At 41.2% G+C, this 23,820-nt stretch overlaps 2 protein-coding genes across 4 annotated transcripts in view; one reads left to right on the top strand and one right to left on the bottom strand.

Moving 5' to 3' along the window:
* Positions 1–163: 163 nt before the first annotated feature.
* On the top strand, positions 164–3,787 carry l3hypdh (trans-L-3-hydroxyproline dehydratase). Its single transcript, XM_080047709.1, has 6 exons — positions 164–303; positions 1,318–1,802; positions 2,315–2,484; positions 2,972–3,094; positions 3,318–3,455; positions 3,588–3,787. The coding sequence occupies exons 2-6, from the start codon at positions 1,325–1,327 to the stop codon at positions 3,711–3,713; spliced, it is 1,035 nt and encodes a 344-aa protein (XP_079903835.1). The 5' UTR covers positions 164–303; positions 1,318–1,324; the 3' UTR covers positions 3,714–3,787.
* An 872-nt stretch (positions 3,788–4,659) lies between these two features.
* daam1b (dishevelled associated activator of morphogenesis 1b) overlaps positions 4,660–23,820 on the bottom strand; it is a 48,023-nt gene continuing 28,862 nt past the window's right edge. For 2 of the 3 annotated variants that reach the window (XM_080047871.1, XM_080047872.1), the window contains exons 4-26: positions 21,189–21,260; positions 20,549–20,643; positions 19,058–19,391; positions 18,408–18,518; positions 18,152–18,255; positions 17,722–17,788; positions 17,472–17,589; positions 16,121–16,259; positions 15,837–15,895; positions 15,524–15,711; positions 14,285–14,593; positions 14,084–14,191; positions 13,189–13,218; positions 12,744–12,841; positions 12,565–12,649; positions 11,233–11,339; positions 10,485–10,573; positions 10,049–10,217; positions 9,719–9,826; positions 9,562–9,622; positions 8,935–9,069; positions 7,209–7,379; positions 4,660–6,724 (exon numbers count right to left, since the gene is read on the bottom strand). In XM_080047871.1, coding sequence (XP_079903997.1) covers positions 6,512–6,724; positions 7,209–7,379; positions 8,935–9,069; positions 9,562–9,622; positions 9,719–9,826; positions 10,049–10,217; positions 10,485–10,573; positions 11,233–11,339; positions 12,565–12,649; positions 12,744–12,841; positions 13,189–13,218; positions 14,084–14,191; positions 14,285–14,593; positions 15,524–15,711; positions 15,837–15,895; positions 16,121–16,259; positions 17,472–17,589; positions 17,722–17,788; positions 18,152–18,255; positions 18,408–18,518; positions 19,058–19,391; positions 20,549–20,643; positions 21,189–21,260 — 2,970 coding nt within the window. In that variant the 3' untranslated portion in view covers positions 4,660–6,511. The remainder of the gene's footprint in view (positions 6,725–7,208; positions 7,380–8,934; positions 9,070–9,561; positions 9,623–9,718; positions 9,827–10,048; positions 10,218–10,484; positions 10,574–11,232; positions 11,340–12,564; positions 12,650–12,743; positions 12,842–13,188; positions 13,219–14,083; positions 14,192–14,284; positions 14,594–15,523; positions 15,712–15,836; positions 15,896–16,120; positions 16,260–17,471; positions 17,590–17,721; positions 17,789–18,151; positions 18,256–18,407; positions 18,519–19,057; positions 19,392–20,548; positions 20,644–21,188; positions 21,261–23,820) is intronic. The other variant, XM_080047873.1, reaches the window with a different exon arrangement.

Here is a 23,820-nt window from a genome sequence, read left to right as displayed (position 1 = left end):
CAACCTCAGAATTCTGGAAACAATGGTTTATGCTCCAAAATAAAGGTGATTTTTAATATAACTGAAAGAAAATATAATCCATACATGGAGTATTGACAGTTGTATGCATGTAGCCCTCCAGGACACTGGGGGCGCTAATGTCTCATTTTAGAGTTCTAACATATATAAAGGGAAAACATATATAAAAGAAAAACGCGTGGACCGCACATAAGTAGAAATAACTGGACTTTAGCACGCTTTAGCACTGTTCAAGTGTAAGTCAGAAGTCATAAGCAGGGGACTACGATCCGTTCTGAACTGAAGGTAAAGACCGCTGGCCTTTTACAGCATTATCCGCATACTGTTATACTTTTGGTCATTAAACTTTAGCCTACTTTGCATTCAATGCATTCAACTCATCTGGTAGACCTGACTTCAGAATAAAAAGTAAAGATTTTCACAAAGTCACCGCTTTGCACCAAACTTTTCTGCTGACAAAGTCCAGAAAGGTGACATATTTTTATCCTGTGAGCGCGAGAAAATGTACTAGGCTATAAATTCATAAGCATTTGTTCTGACTTCACTCTCAGCCCATATAATATATAGAGAACTCAGCTGATCTAGTTACATTTTTACCCTAGGTAGGAATGTGACTTGGATTTAAAAATTAAAAAAAGATAATAAACCTGTGTGCAGGAGATAGACACAAATTAATTTGAACATTTTAAGGATTTCAGTTGCTTCCCAATAATAATAATAATACACGTTATTTCTATAGCACCTCTCATACAGTAAATGCAGCTCAAAGTGCGTGTTACGTAGTTTGATGTTATGAAAACAACAGCGACACAACATGTCCTATAGTACAGGTAAAGAACAGCATACACTCCAAATGAGGGAAATCTGAGTTAACCCCTGTTATGTTTTTTTCTTTTTTGCAATATAGGTAGCCTTTAAAGGGCCCCTGACTCCTGAGTGACTCTAAAATATGTTTAGATGTGATAAAACAAAAAAAACAAGCGACAAGAGATGTGTGATATTAAAGGTTCTACAAGGAACTTTTAAATATTTCTTAAACAGTCTAATTTTTCCTATGTTGATCATGAATTACATGTAACATGTCATGGGTCCCTCACCCTGGAACTATAGCTGGCATAGTAAAAACACTTTCGCTTTTGTCCAAAGGGGGTGCAAGAATTAACAAAAACTGAAAGTTCCTCAGACCACCTTATAGATTTCCCTCAGATATGTAAATGGGGTGGATAAAATAATAGAAACACACGTGATGTCGAAATGACCATTCCGTTTATCTATTTTCTATTAATTTCTATAAATCAGTGCCGAAATGGAAATGCAGCTCCCACCTCACGAGGGGGCCGAGCTCTCGGTGGTGGACATGCACACGGGCGGAGAGCCTTTACGGATCATCCTTGGCGGCTACCCAGAGGTGAAAGGGGACAGCGTGCTAGCCAAACGGCGCTATGTGCGGGAACACCTGGACCACCTCAGGAAGGTGCTGATGTACGAGCCGCGCGGACACTATGACATGTACGGAGCCCTTATCGTGGACAGCGAGCTGCCCGAGGCCGACCTGGGCGTGCTGTTCATGCACAACGAGGGCTACAGCACCATGTGTGGACACGCTGTCATCGCGCTGGGACGCTTCGCTGTGGACTACAAACTAGTGAAAGAACCGCAGTCCCCAGAAACCCAAGTGAACATCCACTGTCCCTGCGGTCTGGTCAAGGCCTTCGTGGAGTATTCCGCCGGCAAAACAGGAGGCGTGAGGTTTCTCAGCGTGCCGGCGTTTGCATTTGATACAGGTTAGAGGCACACCACTGTTATAACTAGGGCTGGGTATCGTTCAAAACGTTTAGATATCTATATCGATACTGATACCGATACCTTGACTTCGATACCGGTTCCTGGACAATACTCTTTCTAAGATACACCTTTTATGAAATCCATTTTAACAAGGTTATCTTAGTCATTATGGTGGACAAAACACAAGTTTTATTTTGCAGCTCCATGGCAATATTACAAAATATCAATATACAACTTTAAATACACTGAAATCAAAGTAACTTTCTTCAGATTAGAACAAGTGCCCTGCAGCTCCACCATTACTTTTAGATATTGGCACATCAAGCATGCTGCTTACTTATACACTGATGTTGAATGACAAGACATTCTTCGATTCTCAATTGTATTGAGGCATTCCGGTCGGTGGCAAAAAAGTATTGAACTTCGATACCTAGCCATACTTATAACGTTTTGTTTTAATTTTTTTATTTTGAATCCTGCAGGTCTAATCACATAGCTTTTTTCCCCCCAGATGTGAAGGTAGTGGTGGAGGGCTTTGGTGACGTGACGGTTGACATCAGCTATGGAGGAGCCTACTACGCCTTTGTGGACGCCCAGAGGTTTGGCCTGGATGTGACCAAGTCCAGGACTCGAGATCTGGTGGACGCAGCCACAGCGGTGACCAACGCTGTCAAATCTCAGGTCAGAAGTGGGTGTTGTGACAAGATTAGTGTGTGTGTTAAATTACTACACACACAGCATTCTGACTTCAGAAGTCATGACAATCCCAATAAATAATGAATCCTCTAATGGTTGAAATACCAGACATATTTTGGATTTTTAGATGGAGAAGGTGGAATAAAAAGTTTGATTCTCTCTGTTTAAAAAACAGTGTTTTTTCTATTTAGGCTGACAACTTACATGGGAAAACTTGAACTGCAACTTTTATTCTACTTAAAAAAAAAAGTAATTAATGTTTTTTTTTTTTTTTACATTGATCCAATTTGCTGATTCTTTGTAAATAATAATCATGAATATAACATACATGACACATTTTCAAAACGTGAAACATTAAGCCAGACAACAAGTATCAGGGACAAGACTATGCAAAAGTGTTGTCCACACAGTGTACATTTGGACCATATTGTGTACCTTGATTTCACAGCTTCTTTGTCTCATTCTCTTCCAGGTGAAGTTGCACCATCCAACCAGTGAAGATCTGGCCTTCCTCTATGGCACAATCCTCACAGATGGCAAAGATGATTATTCCTCCGAGCCCACCGCCAACATGTGTGTGTTTGCAGAAGCTCAGGTATGTCACTGATAGTGGAGGAGACAGAGGCCACCTTGTCATTTGACTCGTTAAAGAGAGCGATCTGAAACTGAAAACAAACATATTTAATCTAAACTTTGAATATACAAAAAAAGGGAAGGGAAGGAAAACATTAAAGATAAAAGATGAAACAGGCACTGACATCCTGGTATTAAGTATTATCTCAGTCCGGCTTTTTAACCGGTTTTAAACGTGTTCTCAGGTGGACCGAAGCCCGACCGGTTCTGGCGTTACAGCCCGAGTGGCTCTCCAGTATCACAGAGGTCTCATCCAGCTGAACCAGACCAGGACCTTTCAGAGCGGGGCCACTGGATCCACCTTCACAGGGAGAGCTGTCGAGGTAGCACAGTTCATCTATTATTATTATTATTATTATTATTATTATTATTATCTTCAACATGTCACACAAAAAAATTCAATATAACTTTGGTTTACGGAGATGTGTGATTCTGGTTTGTGTTTTTATGTTCAGGAGACCAAGTGTGGAGACTTCAAAGCTGTAGTGGTGGAAGTCGCCGGCAGAGCTTTTTATACCGGAGTGTCACGCTTTGTGCAGGAGCCGCAGGACGAGCTAACATGTGGTTTTCTCCTGAAGTGAGCGTCAATTACAGGTTTTCTTTTAACAACATGTTCGCACACATTTTTTTTTTAAAGAATCTCTAAGCCTTACGAGAGGAGTATTGCATCTGTAATAAACGTATGTAAATGTTGAAGAGATGGTATCAACATGTTCTGTTTTTTGTTGTTGTTGCAAGAGTTAATTATGACCTGATTTATCTTGATTGTGAGTCAAATGATTCAGAAAGTTTCAGATAAGGACTCGTGGCCTTGTCCTCAACTGATACATTAACTAGAAAAGTAAATAGTTCAGTAAATAATTGGCTCGAGTGTGAATATTTGTAGATTGTAACATCAGCTTTGTGGGGGGATTTGTAATAACCCTTGTGTAGTCTTATCATTCTTTATACTCACCTTGTCCTAAAGGGTAAAAATGACCCTTTCTCTATGAGAATGCTCTCTCTACCTCCCGAAAACTGAAATTTAAGTCTACTTTGCATTAGGGCTGCAACTAACGATTATTTTGATAATCGATTAATCTGTCGATTATTTTCTCGATTAATCGATTATATAAGAAATTATTAAATAAATGGTGAAAAATTTAGATACATTTTCCAAAGCCCATGTTGACGTCCTCAAATGTATTGTTTTGTCAAAAACACAGATATTTCAGTTTATTGTCATAATAGGATTAAAGAAACCAGAAAATATTCACATTTGAGAAGCTGAAATCAGAGGATTTGGACATTTTTTATTCAAAAATTACTCGAAACGATTATCAAAATAGTTGGCGATTATTTTAATAATCGATTAATCGTTGCAGCTCTACTTTGCATAAAGTATACAACTTGTCCTTCGTGACAAAGTTTGTGCATATCTGTGTTTTTCCTCTCCCTGTGCAGAAAGACTGCATTTAATCAGTGGACTCCACTCGTTTTTATCATTATAACACACCTGTCATAATGTTTTTATTTAGTCTAAAGTAGACGTTTATTATTACACCTTTATAGCCTCTGACTGCATTTGTAAATAATGCTTTCAAGAAAAGCTTATTTATTTTGTCTGTGAACTTGGGTCATGTTTGAGATTGTGGCAGGGAGATGCTGCACCTGCACAAAACAGTCAAAGACATTCAGGAGTTCAATCATTACACACATATTCTCTATCTCTCATTCTGTCTGTCCGTCTGTGTATTCTTTTAAATTATAACTACCGGATCAAAAAACAGTTTTTTTGAAATATGGCAATAGTATTGTCAGGTATTGTGTTCAGTAGCAAGTACTGACCACTAGATGGAGCCACAAGCCTGGTCGTTGTCAGGGTCTGCAAAGTGAAAAACTTCAGAAACCCAAACAGATTCTTCCATCCTTTCTTCTTTATGCTCTTGTTTTTGTCTGCAGAACTTATTCAAGTTATATAACTTTTCAATCTTAGGTTAATGCTGCATAAAACAATATTTATGTGATTATGCTTTGAAACTAAATGCAGAAACCCTTTTAACCGTTTTCTCCCATTTATTATCATCAGGTAATTGAACAATGGAAAGCAATATTTAAATTATAAAAGTTCAATGGAGGTGTTCAACACTGGATGGATTCACACGGCCGAGGGGACAAATTAAATTCCAAAAAGGTTTAACTTCCACATGGGATGTCTTCTACAGGAATGAAAACATCATATGTGGATCACACACATATCAAAGCTTTTACTTTTTCTTTTTTTTGCAGTGTAAATCCAGCCAGTGAACACAGAAAACAGAATTCATCTACTTAATGTAAACTCAAAGGAGGGCACTCCCTTAAGATGGAAACAACAGATGTATTGCATCGAATGGGTCTTGTTTTAATGGCATTTAGCATAGTCATTATGAATTTTTTATGTGCATGTGTACCAAGCACACAACCTTATATATAGATATATGTAATCTATGACATGAGGGTCCACACGTGTTGAGCATTTTGCAGATTAGGCCCAGGCCTTTTTTGCGAGTACCCACTCAACATTTAAAATCAACAGAGTTAAGGCCAGCTCTTAACGGGAAAAAAAGTTCAAATAAAACATACAGTCATCAGATATATATATATATATATAAATGCTGCACGTTAATAATGATGAATAGAAAAAGCCGCGTCCCGTCACTTGCAGTCCAAACCACGTCTGTCTAACGAAAGCTGTGTCTCAGTCCTGTGATGGTTCTGACTGCAAGAGAACGGCAATGTCAACAGGGAGTCCACAATCAGTCTTTCTCCAAAAAAGGATTTCTCTATGACAAATCAGGCATGTGAAAGCATCCCCGCGCAATCCTGAAAACCAGTCCGTACAAAATGGCCCCCCTTGTGTTTTTTATTAATGGAATCATCTTTCCATTTGGGTCAAGCCTCAAGCCCTGGAGGAGTCTCTGCTATCTGCAAATTGTTTCGCTCTATGCATCGATTCTGACGTACAAAAAACTGCACAGAACAGGTTTCCTATCGAATGAACCGTGAGCATCTCTTTACACCTGCAGGAGAGAAAAAATATCCTCCAGTACCACAACATCTGGAAACATTTCATTTGGACTGAACTGATCCCTCCAGTGGGGGAATTATCTGACTTTGGTCTTTAATAACAGCTGTTGGCTTCTGCTTGGTTTAAACATCAAAATGTCAAAGAGGATAAAAAGGTTTTGAACACGTGCTGCGCCGTGAAGCCGAGCTGGGGGGGAATGAATGGAGGAGGGTCTGGAGGAATGTGCATGTCAGTTTGACCCAGAGGAGAAACTAATGATGAGCAGGGTGGTGGGTGGGTGGTGGGCGAGCCAAACAAGGATGATGACCTTGCCCCCCTCCCCCCTTGGGCTTAGAAGTTGAGCTTAGTGGCCGGTCGCTCTCTGCTGGAGTCCGTGCTCTGGTTGTTGATGCGCTTGCGGTTGCGCTTCATCTTGGACAAGTCTTTGTCGAACACCTCCCCCGAGCGCAGCGCCGACACCAGGTCGTCAAACTCGCCGCCGTCCTCCTCGCCGTTGGCCTTGGCTTTGCGGTTCTTTCGCTCCTTCTCCCTCTGCTCTTTCAGCTGGTGACAAAGGGAATTAAACAGATGTACTGTTAAACAATTGTTTATCGTTTTGTTATTATCTTTTTATTAGAAAATTCACAATACACTGACAGTACCAATTGTTATTCAATTATTAACACAAGAGCTGCACAAAGCCAACAGTATTGGATTTGTAAATTAAAAAACATATTGTACTAAAAGCAGTGTCTCTTACTCAGCCTTATGTCAATTTCCTTTTAGTTTGATGATAGTGTTTATCGTTTTGATTTTGTTGAACGAGAAGATTGATACCAAGATAGATACAGTTGGTTCTCTAAACTTCTGTGTATTTAATTCTCTTCCAAAAAGACACAAAGTCTAACCTTAACTTTGAATTATTTCATCTATTTTCCTAATTATTACAGATTATACTCCATAATTACACTATGCTATACTGTACGTGTATTATAATCGCTCGGGTTCTTTTTGTGGAGGATTTTAAAAACAGGGACTGATAATGTACCTGGGCTTCCATTTTGGCCCTGCGCTCCTCCTCCTCTTTGCGTTTGCGCATGTTCTCGTTCTCCTGCTGAGCCTCGGCGAACGACTGAAGGAACTGGTCAAAGATGCCAAAGAATTCATCTGGCTGCATCTTACTGGCATCCTCACCAAAGTGCTTCACTGCCCTCAGGAACTGCAGACACACACACAGACACACAAAAAGACAGACAAACACACACACAAACACACACACACAAACACACAAACACACACACACACACACACACACACACACACACACACACACACACACACACACACACACACACACACACACACACACACACACACACACACACACACACACACACACACACACACACACACACACACACACACACACACACACACACACACACAGTTAGATTTACAGCAGGACACAGTGCTACCATGTTTTACTGTCTTTGACTGTTTTACAGGAGTCTCATTAGAATCTCAGCTCTTTGAAATAGGAGCAGGGTACCCGTCACCCGGTGGCTTTGAAGCCAGCGTTAACCCAGATCTGACCGGCTACTGATTACAGCTGAGGCCGGAGACTGGAGCCAGAGCCCAAATTAATGCAACGTGTTTGTAGAGTATTTTTCACAGTACGTTAAAAAGGAGAACATCCAGATGTGACATCACGCTGAGAACACATACACCGTCTGAGAGGTGTGCGTGTGTGTGTGAGAGTGTGAGAGAGTGTGTTTTAGCGACAGCCCTGTCTGCGACACGCAAACTCTGTCAGCAAAAAATCTTTCAACTTATTTATCATCAGTCAAATTGTTCATTCATGTCTCTCTTTTTTTTGATAGTGGTTGCATTCAAATGCTTTTAACTTCCTCACAACAGGAATCAATTGGACACATGAAAAAGAAAATGCCTAAAAAGTCACTTTTTTTTCTTCCTCTTCACAGCAACTTTCTTTTTCTACTTCTTGGTTTTCTGCAACCACTTTTTTTTTTCTTTTCTTTTTATCCGCACACAGACCAGATGCAAGGAGCTGTTTATGGGGTCAACATGTTCTCGGTTTCCAGAATCATGACTACAGAGGACCACTGTAAATACTCTCAGATATTTAACTGTGGGACGCAGTAAATGATTCACAGAAACTAATGGTTGCCATGTGACCAGCTGAGCACTCGGGTCAACGCAGCAAACACACTACGGTGCAAAAAAAAACATGCTCAAGATAAGGAACTCTTCCCACCTTGCACCAATAAATGTGGACTGATGCATGCATTTATCTTAGCAGGGTTTTGAGCGCTCCCTTAATAAGTGAATAATATACTTTATTTTATAATGGTCAGCGATTGGGCTAAGTGGTCATTCTGTTTGGGTTTAAGCCTCTGAATTTCTTCTTCTCAGCCTAAAAAGTAATTTTGATAAAAAACTGTTGACAAAATGTTAGGTCAAAATCAATATCCAACGCTCCCGTTTCTGGTTTTCTGTATTGACTCGCTGGTTGCCATGTGTGCAACAACAACGAGCGGACTGACCAATAAAGCATCAGTGGAGCGGCGGGCAGGAAGTCCAAACACTTCCCTCCTGCTGTTAGCTTTCCTTTCGAATGTGACTGATGTGTAGAAGAACAGCTGTGCGGGGAGGAAATGGGATGCAGGGCTTTTTCTGTGTCTGCTATAGCGACGGCAGTGCTGTGTCCGGTGGGCGTATATCATAAACACACCCTGGGCTGTGTGTGGACTTACCAGCTCCTTGGCCTCGGTGAGAGAATCCTCCACGTCTGAGAAGCCGAAGCTGGCCACGGTGATGAACTGACTCACCACCGACACAAACTTGTCGCCGGGCTGTTGCCGGGGCTCCTTCTTCTGGAAGTCCAGCTCCTACAAACCATTCAGAAGAACGAGGAAAACATGAAAAGGAGAGCTAGACTTAAAGGTGCACTATGCAGTTTCAGGAGAGAGGGATTTGTTTACATTTGCAGAGCCAGCAGAGGGTTTATAAAACATATGGACTCTACATGTGATTCTTAGTATTGAATTATTCTACCACCATAAATGAAAAGAAAATTATTGTATGGCACCTGGAACCAAATTTAAGACTTGAATACGTTTGTAAACTAAACAGCGGGGCCTGCTGCTGTCTACGACTCCAGTGAAACTATCTTCCTGGGGAGCTTTCTCACTTCAAACAATGTTCCAGGGATCACATTTTTTGAAGAAAGTTTGGTTTATTCAGTTATGAAAATATACATTACAGAATGTTCATTTCTCTGACACACCAAAAGTTACATAGTGCACCTTTAACCTGTGCTAAACATTGTACCAAGGTACCAACACATAGCATGTGTATTCTCTTGAATCATTGTGACTCACCGTCTCCACACTTTTTAAGCCGCTGCGCATGTTGCCGATATCTTTTTCCAGCTCAGTCATGCTGCGCGGAAAGATAAAAATGGATGGTTTAAGGGGACGAATGTTTGAGCAAAGAGGAAAAGCAGTAGGATGAGTCAGGGGAGCAGATTCTTCCTACTTGACTTTGGCCGCGTCTGAGATACTCTGCAGATCCTCCTGGAACTTCAGGACTTTGGGGTATTTCTTCTCCAGGATAGTGATCAGGTAGTGCAGGAGAGTGATGTTTCTGCAAGGAGCAAGAGAAAACGGACACACTGAGGTGAATGTGTCAAATGTGCAATATATTGCTTTTATTATGTAGCTTCAGGTATGAAAAAAAAACACATGGAGTTTCATCTGTATCGCCCTCCCTGTTCCAGATGTGACTTTTATAGACTTCATGCCGTTTTTTTTCTTTTTGTTGTTACTGCCAGCAGGTTTCATTGTTACAGTTGAAAAATGTTCTTACTTGTCGATACTGGATTTGGTATCAGCGATCTTGTTGAGTGAAGACACCTTGAAGCCGTACGCGTTCCCCCTCTGACCCTTGTTCATGAAGTTTCCAAAGGCCAGCACCACCTCCAGCAGCTGCTTCAGGTTTTTGCTGTGTAGAATCTCCTTAGACGCCTTGGTCAGGGCTGAGACACCACAACATACATTAAATAATGATTATCCTTGAAAAAAAATAGGCGCTAGAATGATTTATTTTCAGACTTTATTATCTGGCACTTCACTGACTTTGTAAATATAAAAAAGGAAAAAATGCAAAATGTTTGAATTTTTTAAGGCTGACAGGAAAAACGAGAGGGATGCTTCAAAGAAAATACTTTCCTCACTATAAATAGACCTCTTTCCATGGTAAAAAAAAATATGAATTATTAACAAATATAATATACTTCTCTCACCTTCAACTTTGGGTTTGATCTCCGCTATCCTCTCTGCAAACTTCTTTTTGAAGTACAGAGACTGCAGCCTCTGCTGGTAGTGGTTTATTCTGAGCCGGAGATGGAAAAAGCGTGTCAGTGGAGAACCAAAATAGCCAAATAATAAATTATAAACAGGGAAATCCGCAAATTTAGACTAAACCCTCAAACATGGAACTTTGGGATTTAGCAAAATAAAGCAAGCCGCCCGTGTGCTTACTAAATGGCACATAGACATTTTTACTTGTGGTATTGGAGCTTATTTTTGGCAGTTTCCTCAATTTCAGCTTAGAAACCACAGAGTCTGGAGCTAATGAATGCCACAGCGACATGTGTCCTCCGGTCCATCCTGTACTGACTGAACACAAGTGACTGGCCAAAAAAAGTAACTTATTAAAAAAATGCATTTAATAGACACGTAGGAGTCTTTTGTTTGGTTTGTGAGTTGTGACACATTTCCTTTGTTCCTATTATCTTACAGGACTTTGTTTACAAGATGGCAGGACAAATGCTGTTATTACATCACTCATTTATCCACCGACACTATTAAGTGATAAAGTTTCACACAAGCAGGCACTGTTCCCAGCTCAATAGAAATCCATGTTTCATTTCATTTATCTCACTAAGAGCAAACAATGGCTATTGTGTGTCAGCATATCTGATTTGCATAGTGCCCACGCTTCCGGTCTGAAGGTAGTATTACCTGTTTAGTACAGAATTTAAAAGCTACCTGCTCATCTCGTAGAGGAAGCGGTCGGGTTTTGCCATTCGGTCCAGCTCGTGTTTGTGCTCCTCCAGAAGATCCACATCGCTCTTCTCCGGGACAAACTTCAGCAGCTGATGGGACAGGAGAAAAACGAGTTACTTTACACATTTTAAAACTTTATTATATGAACGTCTGCATTGGTTAAAGACAACGGGAGGTTGTGTAATGCTGCCTCTCCATGAAATTCTGCTACTGCATGTTACTGTTCCTTTACAGTGCAAAAATCAAGGCCGCCCCCCCCCCCCCCCCCCCCCCCAAATATACTGTTTTCAGATTTACAGTCGGTCACCTAGCCCAATTTAATTTTAATTTTGTTTAAACAAGTGCTGGCATGCAGAACTTCACTCTTCACTCGCACATTTCCATTCAAGTCACTGTGTTTATGTGTACACAAGGGACCAGGTTTTAAGTTTCCATGTACTGCAGTGACCTGGTTACCATAAATCATATTTATCCCCAACTCCCTTATTTTAGAGGCCTGGCGTGCTTTCAACTTTAGGAGTGATACAATACATATGCCGTCAACTGCTTTTTGTTGTGTGTGTGTGTGTGTGTGTCTTTTGGCGAAACGACGGCACTGTGACAGCTCAAATTATGTTGAATTTGACAAATAATCTTCAGTTATAGACACCAACTTATTTAGACTTCTAATGGCCACCTTGAGTAAGCTTCCAACCTACATTTGGATTCCCTTTCGCCATTCGCCAGGAGGAAATGTACCCGTGGAGAGGTAGGTAACAAGTTGATATATTAAACCACATTTATCATTTACACTACTACTACACTACTACTCTAACCTGCTCTATCTAATCACAATAACTTCATGAGACTGATGTCAATTAATTTCCCTTTTTAAGGGTGGTGCCCCGTTTAAGAAGTTAATTTTCTTATATTTTCCTGAGAGAGTATATCTTTTTTTAAGGTAATTTTTTGGCATTTTCAAGCTTTATTAGATAGTACAGACAGAGTTGAAATGGGGAGACAGAGAGAGAGGGGGGATGACCTGCAGTAAAGGTCCATGGGTCGGATTCGAACCCGCGACCACTGCAACGAAGGCCGGAGCCAATATGGTACGCGCTCTATCCACTACGCCACCGGAGCGCCCGCGAAAGAGAGTTTAAAGACCCTCTACTTCCTCTTAATGCATTTCATGCAATCTTCAGGCATTTTAAAATAGTAACCCTAACCTGAAGATGTAGGCACTCATCAGAATAAGAAAAAGCAGTAATGTGATTGCAGCCCATTAACAAACAGCGTACACTGCACTAAAGGCAACAGAGTAGCGTGATGACGTACCTGCTCCAGCATGTCTTTGGGAAGGTCCTCCTGTTCGTCCATGGTTAGAATGGCTCTCTTCATCTCCTCGTTTGAAAGCTTCAGCCTGCAGCGTATTGACATACGACTCGGTTAAAAAACAGATCTTAATAACCTGTGAAATGTGTGGGTGAAGCAGTGCGAAGCTGACATGAACCCACCGGGAGAGGAGGATGTTGCAGTTTTGAGCTCGACGGCCATCGATGACCGACAGCTCCTTGGACTTTTTCGAGCTCAGCGTGTCATCCTCTGCCTCTTTCTGCAAGCGAAAGTCACGGAAACAGGTTAGACAGCAGCGAGTTATTTTTTAACAGACAGACAGACAGACAGACACACAACGATGAAAGATGACACACAAGCCCTATATATATCCCAAACGAGACAAGACAAATACATTACAAAGGCTTTGAAACCTGTCACACATTCATGCAAATATAACACGTAAATAAAGGCAATGGTTTTATTTTCTGTAGGACACGCATTCATTAAGAAGATCTACCTTAAAGTAGGACGAGACATAACGTATAAACATAGAAATTCTAAGTGATTGAATCCAAGAGGAGGGACAATAATTCCAGATATCGACTGTACTGTAAGTGCACTCACCTGTTTGCTGTTATTGATCATAAAGAAGTCCTAAAATGCAGGCAAGAAGCAGGGAAGATGTAGGCACTCATTAGAATAAGTGAAAGCAGTTACGTGATTGCAGCCCATTAAAAAAACAAACAGCAAAATCAATCAGAGCTTGTTCTTGACGACGGATCCATCAGTAATGAAGTGAGTGGCAGTGAGACATGAGTGGTTGTTTGGTTGATCAGTGCGTGCTTACAGTTCACATGCTGTGCACATAGGTTTGCATATCCATAGGCCTACACTGAGGACCCATACTTAGTGAATGTTTTTGTAGCATTCGTGAGTAAACGGAGACATTTCCAACTAATCAATTTTCACATTATGTCATGCGTGTTGGACATGCACCGGGGTCATGTTTGAGCACTGGTTCTGTTGAGCTGGAACTAAAAGCACCTGTTGACATATTGCATTTCTGAAAATACATGCTCATTCCCTTGTTACTATGACTATGAGGAAATAGTAACTTAATTAAATGGAAACTAAAAGCCAGAAGAAGTAAATAGCTGATTCTGAGCTGCTCACTCATGCGTTTTTCTCGTGGCGGCGAAATGATCAAAACCACAGGCCTAAATAGCAAAAACTGCATTCCAGTTGAATGTAAGACAATGTGTAAGACGATTTAATCATTTGATAAATTCCCCCAAATCTATGTGGCAACTCCCTTCTACTTTTTTTTCTAGGCATACTTTTGTGTTTTTTTTGTAAATTATCTGACCTTTCCCCCTCTTTGCTTGAGAAATCAAAAGTTGCAAAACAGAACAAATTTTTTGAAAATGCAAGCCAGCTGAGCCAGTCAGCCTCCCAACCCCTGACACCAAACGGTGACTTTCTGTGAAGCGTGGAGATGAACTGTGTCGTCCCCTATTACCTGCTGTCTCTGATAGGCTGAGAAGGTCTTTTCGATGTCTTCCAGATCCAGGATTTTGAAAACCTTGCAATCGTCCACCTCCATCCACACTGTGCCGTCCAGTTTATTCTGAGCAGAAAAAAAGACATTTATATCTCAGAATTTTACTGCCAAAGCATCAATATAATAAAGCGTTTTTTTTGGCATCTCCATTGTTCTCACCTCAGCTAACTTGGACCAGTTGAAGGACTTGAGCGCATTGGATGGCTGGGGAATGTTCTTCTTTATCAGGGACGGTCCCAATGGTGCTCCGGGCGGGGGAGGAATGCCTCCCATGGGGGCCCATCCTGGAGGTGGTGGGGGTCCGCCTGGTGGAGGGGGAGGGGGAGGCGGAGGAGGCATCATGCCCCCGGGAGGCGGTGGGGGAGGTGGGGCCAAGCCTCCAAAAGCTGGCATGTGCAGAGGAGGCATGGGACCGCCGGGGGGGCCGGGGGCCAGGGGAGGGCCTCCAGGGACTACAGCTGCCTGTCTCTGCAAGGAGGAGGAGAAGAAGAGTTCAGGTGTCGTAGAGTTTATTTTATCACAGATAACGCTGGACAGGAAAATGCTTATCCAGAGGGGGTCAAATGATGATTAAAGGATTATGAGAAAAAAACATACAACTAGTTTTTGCTTTTGGTTCTCATGAAAATACTGCATAATTCATTTCCCCTCCTGATGCTTGTAAACATCCTTCAAATGAAAAAATCTTAAAAAAAAAAAAAAAAAAAAATCACTCATTGGGTGAACTGCTAACAGCTTATGTTCACACCAAGGCCAAAAAGGGAAGGAACCACTGGCTCCAGATGAGTGTCTTTGTGGCAACATGTTGTTTATCGCATTATATTTGTATGTATCTTATACGTTGTTTAAAACTTGTGTTCAATTCCTCCTACTTCAAATAGGTAAGTCTTTCCTAATATGTACTTTTGGTGTCAAAATCTCATACTCAAAACATGTTTCACTATCACAATGATCGATGGTGACAGTGATTGATATTGATTTCGTCCTGTGTTTGTGTATGTTGCATCGTACTGTATGTATTTGTGTTGACTACTGTCTGCAAAACAGATTGCCCCATGGGGAAATTAAAGGTTTTACTCTACTCTACAATAAGGGTTACCTGTGACAAAGTGTTACTATTTCAGGGAAGCCGCAAACCTTAAATAAAAATGATTATGCAGCATGATAGAAATATTAAATTATTTCTATTTTGCATTTCCACATTTTATCCGGGGCATTTGAGCATCTGAGGGGTTTGCTCCTGACAGTGGGATGATTGTAAAAGCTGTTTAGTCTCTTCTGTGAACTCAGTGATTGCTCTGGACCACCAAAGGTTGTCAATATCAAACAGTATATCCAATCAGGGTTAACTTTAAGCTCATTATGAAGTGAGCCAGTGAGCGTAAAGTAACGACGTACAGTGCTGAGTTCGTGCAGTTGGGTGGTGAGTTCGGCCACTTGCTGTTTGACACTCTTGTGCTCGGTGCTCTCCTTCTCCAGCTTCTCCTTCATCTTGTTGAGCGTCTGCATCATGTCTTCTTTCTCCTGCGTCTTGGCGTCACACTCGCGCTCCTTCTTGTCGAACTTCTGTTGCAACTCGTGGTGCTCTGTGATGGGGGAAGGTGCATTTATCACATTGCGTTAACTTAAAAACAGGATTTTAAACGGCGACCATCTTTAAACACACAATCTATTTTTCAATTTTAGGAAAGGTAGTTACGGTCCGACAAACCTTTTCTCATTTTCTCCGCCTGCTCTTTCCACTGTTTGACCTCATTCTCATTGACCAGCCTGCGGAGAAGATCACACACACATTATCAACCAACGAAAAAAAAAAAAAAAAAGGCAGAAGCAATTTTTTTGAGCTAATGCTGTTGAGCATATGGCCATTTTACCTTCCCAGCAAACACATCACTCTTCCACATCTGTCAGATGTCTGGCCGAGTAATGTGTTCCATGTACTCGTTCATTCATTCATGTGTGACGGTGTGTTTGTGTGAAATGGGGAGGACTCACATCCGCACAACGTTTTTCACGTTAAAATTCTCCAGTGGTGTGACGTCGGGGTCGTGGCCTTTGTCATTCTGCAGGACCATCTGCTGGACGATACGATCCAACAGCAGCCAGTACTGCACCGTGTTGCCGCTCCTCTTGTCTGAGGAGAGAGAGAGTTTTTTTTAATACTTTATTTATAGATTTTTTTTTTATGAACACACACACACACACATAAAAAACACTGAAAAAAGGAATACAAAAATAAAAGATAAAATAAAATAATCAACCAACTCTACTATACTATACAGGTTTCTATGGCAAAATGGCAAACTGAAAAATTAAATCTGATACCAAATTTTATCCATATATAAAGTACTGGAGAATTCTGTATTTAATTTGACCTTTTGTATCTGAGAAAAGTACTGATTTTAAGTAGAATCCACGGTGAAGTTTTTCCAAAATGATACTGATGAGACCAAAGGGAGGCACTCAGGTTACAACAACAAGGGGAGACATGTTTCTGTTACTAATTGGTGAGACTTCATCCATCACGGAGGATGACATGTTTACTGCTGCCTTGTTATTTAGTCTGACAACCTTGACACACACACACACACACACACACACACACACACACACACACACACACACACACACACACACACACACACACACACACACACACACACACACACACACACACACACACACACACACACACACACACACACACACACACACTTTTGGAAGGCTTCCTGTTATTACTGCTCACCAAAGTATTTGAAAAATGTTAAGTGCATCACATCATATGCAATTAATGTTATTTTGATTCCTTCCGTAAATAAAATAATGTCTGGAGTGAAGTATTGCTTTGGTAAAAATGTATTAAAAATAAAATAAAATATGAAAACTGAAGGGATGTTTCATTGGAATTTAAATGAAAGAATGTGAGCAAGAGGATAGTCTGCTAAAGCCGTTTGATGGCTCTTTTTTTTTAAGTCAATTGACGTGGGAAAGCAAGTTAACACTAATCAGACCAACAAAAAAAAGAAATATTAGCCTCTCTGGCTTTGAGTAAGTAGAGTGTTCAGTTTGGCTGGGAATGCGCTTATCCAATTTCTGGGACTGACTAATCAGCACTAAGTCAACATTCTTATCTCTTTTGGCCCCAAACCAGAAGGTACAGATGTACTGTGTGTTTTGTGGGAGTACGACTACCGGTACTACTTTTTTTTGGGAGCCAGATTATTATTGTTGTCGCTTTTAATTACACTTTATAGGACAAAATGTTTTGATTTCAGAATGACAGTATTGATCCAAATGTGATCTAGAGTTTGGGGCCCATTGAAGACTAATGTAAAGAAAGACTCACGTGGCATGAGGAGACAGTGATGCAGGACAGACATAAAGTGCGGGTATGCGTCAGTGTGGTTCATCTTCTTGCGGATGAGATCAAAAACTTGAGTGGCACTTTTGGTGTCTATGTGTGCCTGGAAGAGAAGACGTTAAGAGCAACAACAGCCCATTGTGAATTCTTCCTGCAGTGTTTTTTTTACAGTCATAAACAATGCAAGAAAAATAAGGAAATAATAATGACAAGGGGTTTTTATTTTTTTCCTTACCGACTCAAAGCGTTTTGACAAAGCCAGCTCATCCTCATTCCGCAGCATCTCAAAGTAGTCTAAATGCCTGAGAAGAAAAGACTGGATTAGAGGAGCAACCTGCAAATGGGATGCCTTTTAATATCTAAAGAATTAATACTACTACTACTAACAATCATAATAATAACAATAAAATACAGCTCAATACATCAACTCTGTCTCAAAACACCTGAGCTGTTTAGAGGGCGCTGTTGTGTTGTCTGGGTAAGAATCACGTCTTTTTTTTTAATTAACTATTAATAGGATTTGTCGATTTGTGTATAGACTGAAGCTTTTTTTTTTTTTTTTTTTTTAATCTACCCAAACTAGCAGGAGCAGGTGAATTCCTTCAAAGCCTCTGTTACTTTAACGACTGAGACACACCTTTTTTTTTATCCCTGCTGAATCTTACCTGTCTAAAGTGGAGTTTTCGTGAGAACGTAGCTTATCGATCACAGGTTGGATCCCCAACATGAGAAACTCATATCGTAGGTGGATACGGAATTCCAAACTTGTCTATATTTGAAAAAGAAATTATGAATTAGAAGGGGAAAATAGAATGCAACCAATGTTTTTTTTAAAGAGTCTCTTGAATGAGTTGCCAAGGGACGATGATGACCTTCAGTGTGAGAGGAGGCATATAAAAGTGTCTAGAGTGTGTAATTCACCTCTCCGGTGCCTTGGCTCAGCACAGCGTTAATAAAGGACATGATGGCTGTTTTCAGGTTGACCTCGTCTCTGTACCGCCCCGTACTCCGGTCCAGGTCGTTTATAAGAGTCTGAGGGGATGACAGGTCATTACACGCGTTAAAACATCTTCACACGGCGGCAGTTTTTAAATGATGTCTATATCTATCTGCAAAAGATTTAAAGTGTGCACTGTGCAGTTTCAGGGGGAGGGGGCATGTGTTTACATTTTCAGAGCCTGCAGTTAGTTCAAAAAACGTATTTACTCTACATGTAATCCTTAGTATTGAATAATTACACTTTTAAATCAAAACAAAATTATTTTAAGGCAACCGGAATCAAATGTACAGACTAAAATATGCTTGTACTGTATACAAAACTGTGGGCCCTGCTGCTGTAATGAACAACAACAGTGAACCAGTGACTTTTTCTGGTCGCTTGTCTAACTTAAAACAGTATTCCAAGCCAAGGATCCAGTTTTCCTGTAAGAAAAGCTTGTTTATTCAGTTATGAGAATATACTGTACCTTAGAGGATTTTTCCACTTATCTGACAAATCCAAAGTTGCATAGTGCACCTTTAAAGGCCCCAGCGTTGCACTGTCTTTCTCTTTGCTTAGTTTCCAAACCCACCTGAAATCTCGTCCTCTCGCAGGCGAAGCGTTGGTAGTGCAGCATGGCCTCCAGGATCTTCTTGTGTCCGCCGGGCACCAGACACACAGCGCCCATAATCTCCAGCACGGCCACCTTGGTCTTGATGTTCTCTGTGGCCAGGCTCTGGGCGATGATGTTGATGCTCTCGCAGTGGGAGAGCACGTGGGCGCGGCCCTGAGAGTTGTTCATCAGCGCCTTGATGCAGCCGATCAGCGACGTGTGGATCTGCGACTCCGTGGTCTCGTAGTCCATGCTCTTCAGGAAGTTCAGGATGCATGTCAGGCCATCCAGGTCGATGAAACGGGTCACAAACCTGAGAGAGGGGAGAGCAAGGTTTAGTGGACAGACACATTTTTTCATTTATAGATTTTTTTTTAATGAACATTACATTAAAAAAGGAATACAAAATAAAATATAGAATTAAAATAAACAACAAACATGGCATACTCAACTTTACAGGTTTTTATTGCAAATGTCAAAATGAAAATAAAAGTTATTTGAGATGTCAAGTAGGTCCCTTCAGAACTGAGATATAGTCAAGGAAAGGTTGCCAATTTGTTTAAACTTCTTTGCTTTCCCTGAAATCTCACATTGAATTTTCTCCATACAGAAAGTACTGGAGAACTCTATGAGCCAGATTTAAAAGAAGGGGGGCTATCTCTTTGTTGTGGACCGACAACTTGATGTTAGTGCTTTGAAGGAGACTAGTTTTAAGGTGAAATATAATTATAATGCAAAACAATTCCTGGAGTTAATTGCAGTAGGCAAAAATAGCACAAAAGTAGAGTCGGCTATCCTGGAGAATGCTTGTCAAAATCAGTCAATATCTCCTCATGATCTGCTACTTGTACGTACTGTTTGTTCACTACCTGTCCGCACTGGGGAAAAAATCCAGTGTTAATAAACAGCCTAGGCTCTGTAAACGGGCATGTTTCTAGCTATGGTGCCCCCCCCTTTGTTTACATATTTGTCTAGATACCAGTTTACAAAGCCTAGGCTGTGTGTTAACACTGGATTTTTTCCCCAGTGCGGACAGGTAGTGGATCATGGGGATATATTCAATGATTTTGACAAAAGGTAATCTTGTCAACAAGCATTCTCCAGAATCGCTGACTCCACCTTTAATGTGCATATCAGCTTAGATTCCGTTGTATAACTGAATTGTTTTCAGTTAATGTAATAAGTAACTAAGGGCTTTTGCTTTTTGAAAGTGCAGTGTAAAGCTCAGGCTCCCAAAACGGAATGCAAATGTCTCCCTTGTGTCCTTGAATGTACATTTCCGTCAATAAGAAATCTCTTCGCCAACACTGCATTGACCTTTATGGGTGTTCTATTCTTAAAGGGCTCATTTACATATTGTGGCGAAGAACTGAGAAGAGTGACGGACAAGGTGAGCGGAGGTGAAATGATAAGAGCTGTAATGATACATGGCATTTAATGTAAAGGATGGGCTGGTAAGTGTTGGTCCACCTCATAGGTTGTGTCCTCAGAGCCGTCTTCAAGCTCTCTATGGTTTTGTTCCTCTCTTCCTCGTCTTCTTTCTCCAGAGCGAGGAGCGTCGTTCTCTGTTCAACAAGAGATTTAAACATCATTATGATTAGAGTCTGAAGTCTGAGTAACAATTCAAAAGGCAATAAAACGGTCTGTCTCGATTTCCAAAGCACATTATTCACATGGAAAATGAATTCCCAGAGGGCACTAGATTTAGTTGAAAAGCAACTAAAAAAATGCTGATTTTTTTGTTTTTATTACGAAGCTCAGTGTGACAACATAATCGCTAAATTGCAAATAGCCAAAAGTTGAGGTTTGTGGGTTTTTATTTGAAGAGACAATATGTGACAGACAACATGTGCACAACCCTAGTATTATATCATTTAAAGACAGTGTTTCATTGGCTCACTACTAGCTTTATTTGGTTGATAGTTGTCGGGTTTAGTTTCATTTATATAGCCCAGAAGGTACAACTCTTTTTCAGAGGCTTTGATAATAAGAACGACAGAGAATGTGTCCTTCTTCCAGGACTTTTTTGTGACCATTTTATACCCCCCACCCCCTCCCCCCCAAAAAAATATATATATATTTATTTATTTTATAACATGTCATTACTTACAGCTGCCATTGAATTGAGCTGATCGATGTAGTATTCTGGCCAACTAGTTGCACTTTTGTTTTCTTCTTGTTCCTGAAAACAGAGAATGACAGAGAATGAAACACTGTGCAGTCATCAGGTACAGTTTGTTGTGTGTGTTATAAAAGGAATGTCACGTAATGATACTGGGAAAAAAAGGACATGAGATAAGTTAATTAGAAAACCATGTGTTTGGGGTGATGAGGTTTAAGTGGAAGCGATTGGGATTACTACACAGGAACATGGTCTCAAAGGAAGAATTTCAGAATGTCACATGATGGGACAAACAAGTTATTTTTGTATTATGTCACATGTCTGAAGACATCAAAGGGAAACTACAAGCCCGATGGACTGGGCCAATCGGCTTTGAAAGACAATGATACAGAGCAAACACTGTCAAACACCAGACGCAAAAAGGGAACAGAAAAGTCCAGTCGCATGGATAGCCAAAAGCCAAAAGTGGAGCAGGAACTCAAAGTAGGGCAACACACACATCCAGCCCATTTTATCAGCCAGTGACTTCACTGAGATTGGGGAGGCGGTGAGAGGTGCAGGAAAGAGAGGACAGCTGCCCGGGGAAAATCTCGAGATTAGCAAATGAAAGTTTAAACTGTGGATTGAGGACATCGCTTGGCTTTTCCTGAGATTAATCTCTGGACAGGCACGTTTGTAATACAAGGAGGAGGAAAAAAAAGAAAGCAAAAAAAAACTGCAAGAAATTTCTTACATTATTTCATTTTCTAACTCAAGGAAAAACACGGAGTAGAAAAACGACTTGACCGTGAACTTGGCTCATACATGAAAAGGTCCCCCCAAGCTTTCATTTAAGGCCTCGCTCCATTAAGCACAAGTGAGCTGTGGCCATCAGAAACTAATTGGCCGTCAGTTAATAAAGCGGCCTGCCTAGACTTGGCCAGCCTCAGCAGAAACTGCGCGGCCTTGGCGAGGTCTACAGTGACAGGAGGGTCTGATCCTTTGCTGTTCCACTCTCGGGGCCGGTGCCAGCTTGGACAGGGCTAGTTGCTGGAAGAAGTTCAGTCCATTAGCGCAGCAGCATGACTCTGAGGTGGGGCCACTTCCCTTTGCATCTTAAAAGAGTTCATCTTTTTTCCACTCGGAAGCCAGCGCTCTTCAAACACCGACATGTTTGCAAGTTTATTTAAGGCCAATGATGAGAGAGGAGAGGTTGTTTTTTTCCTCACACATGGGAAAGTAAAGATCAAAGACACATTAGGAAACGTGAATCAATCTCAGTTATTCACAAGTAAAAGTGGACACTGTTTGAAAGAGAGGTTAAGCTACAGCCCTGTCCTCTCAGTTTATATTTGGATGTAATAGGTCATTTAAAGTGAATTTCTCCTCACAGTCTGCTGCCTGTCCATACTGTGTGAGCGCGCTGAAAATAAATCAAGTGTTGATACACAGCTTAGGCTCTGGAAACGGCTATAATGATAACTATGGTGGGCCCCCTTTGTTTTACATACCAGTTTACAGAGCCTAGGCTGTGTATATTAACACTGGATTTTTTTTCAGGTGCACACACAGTACTACAGAAAGGTAGCCGATTGTGAGGAGATATTCACTGATTTTGAAGGAGAGAGAGGTTGTCAACAACATTGCAAGCATTCTCCAGAATCGCTGACTCCTCCACCTTCAACTTCAAAATCTCTGCTAACAACCTGGATCAGTAAATCTGCTTCTTTGGCACACGATGTAGCCTAGAAGAGAGAGCTGACAAAGAGGAGGAAGAAGATTGACTCTTTGTAGCAGCATGATTTCATTGGCTCAGGTGCCTGGCCAAACCAAACAGCTCAAGCTGCAATGCCTTTGATTTGACTGATCTCAAACAAAAAAACGAGCGGCCCCTCATCACTCGTGGACTCGGAGCGCCCTGATAATGACCCCACCTTTCCTCCTTATCATCTCATCACACCTCACACACACAAAAGCTGCACCTGTGGGAGTGAAGCCTTCCTGTTTGCCTTGGACAAGCCACTACTTCCTCTGCCTCTTTTTGCCTTTCTGAGCTCAGAATGTTGAGTTTGTATCTGCCTAAGGTCAGGGGCCCAGAGCTGGCTGCTGCCGAGTCAGCAGTATTGATGCCTTTCTGTCTCTCCTTCCTCCCCCCCTTTCTGCAGGTCAATGCTGCATATAAAGATGTTTTGCTCCACCTTCACACCAACACTGAAACAGCCCCTGCATGGTCTCTAGAAAGCTGAGCAGCATTTTTTGGGGGGGTCTACTCTCAAACAGCTGACAATGCTACTTTTGGGCCCCGGGACTGCTCCTAATGAGGCCACTAATTGGGACAGAGTAGAATCGGGAGCATACATTGTGTTGTTTTCTTTTTTCGCTTTCTTCTCTCCATCGCTGGCCTTGTTGCTGCTGGCTGGTGTACGCCATGTGCAGCCACAGTAAGCCATGATAGCAATCGACACTTATACAAATTTGTTTTCGGCTGAAATGTTTTCCGCATTAAAATGAGCTGTGATTATAAATACACGTTATTGACAAACACAAAAATCTCTGAAAGGAATAGATTAGTTTCACCTTCTTGAAAGTCAGATTAGAAGATCAATACCACTCATGTCTGTATGGTAACTATGAAGCAACA

This window comes from Ammodytes marinus, assembly GCF_949987685.1.
Source record: "Ammodytes marinus genome assembly, chromosome: 19".
NCBI classification, from domain to species: Eukaryota; Metazoa; Chordata; class Actinopteri; order Uranoscopiformes; family Ammodytidae; genus Ammodytes; species Ammodytes marinus.
The sequence above is the reverse complement of the archived record's forward strand: the minus strand, read 5'-3'. Positions and strand labels throughout refer to the sequence as shown.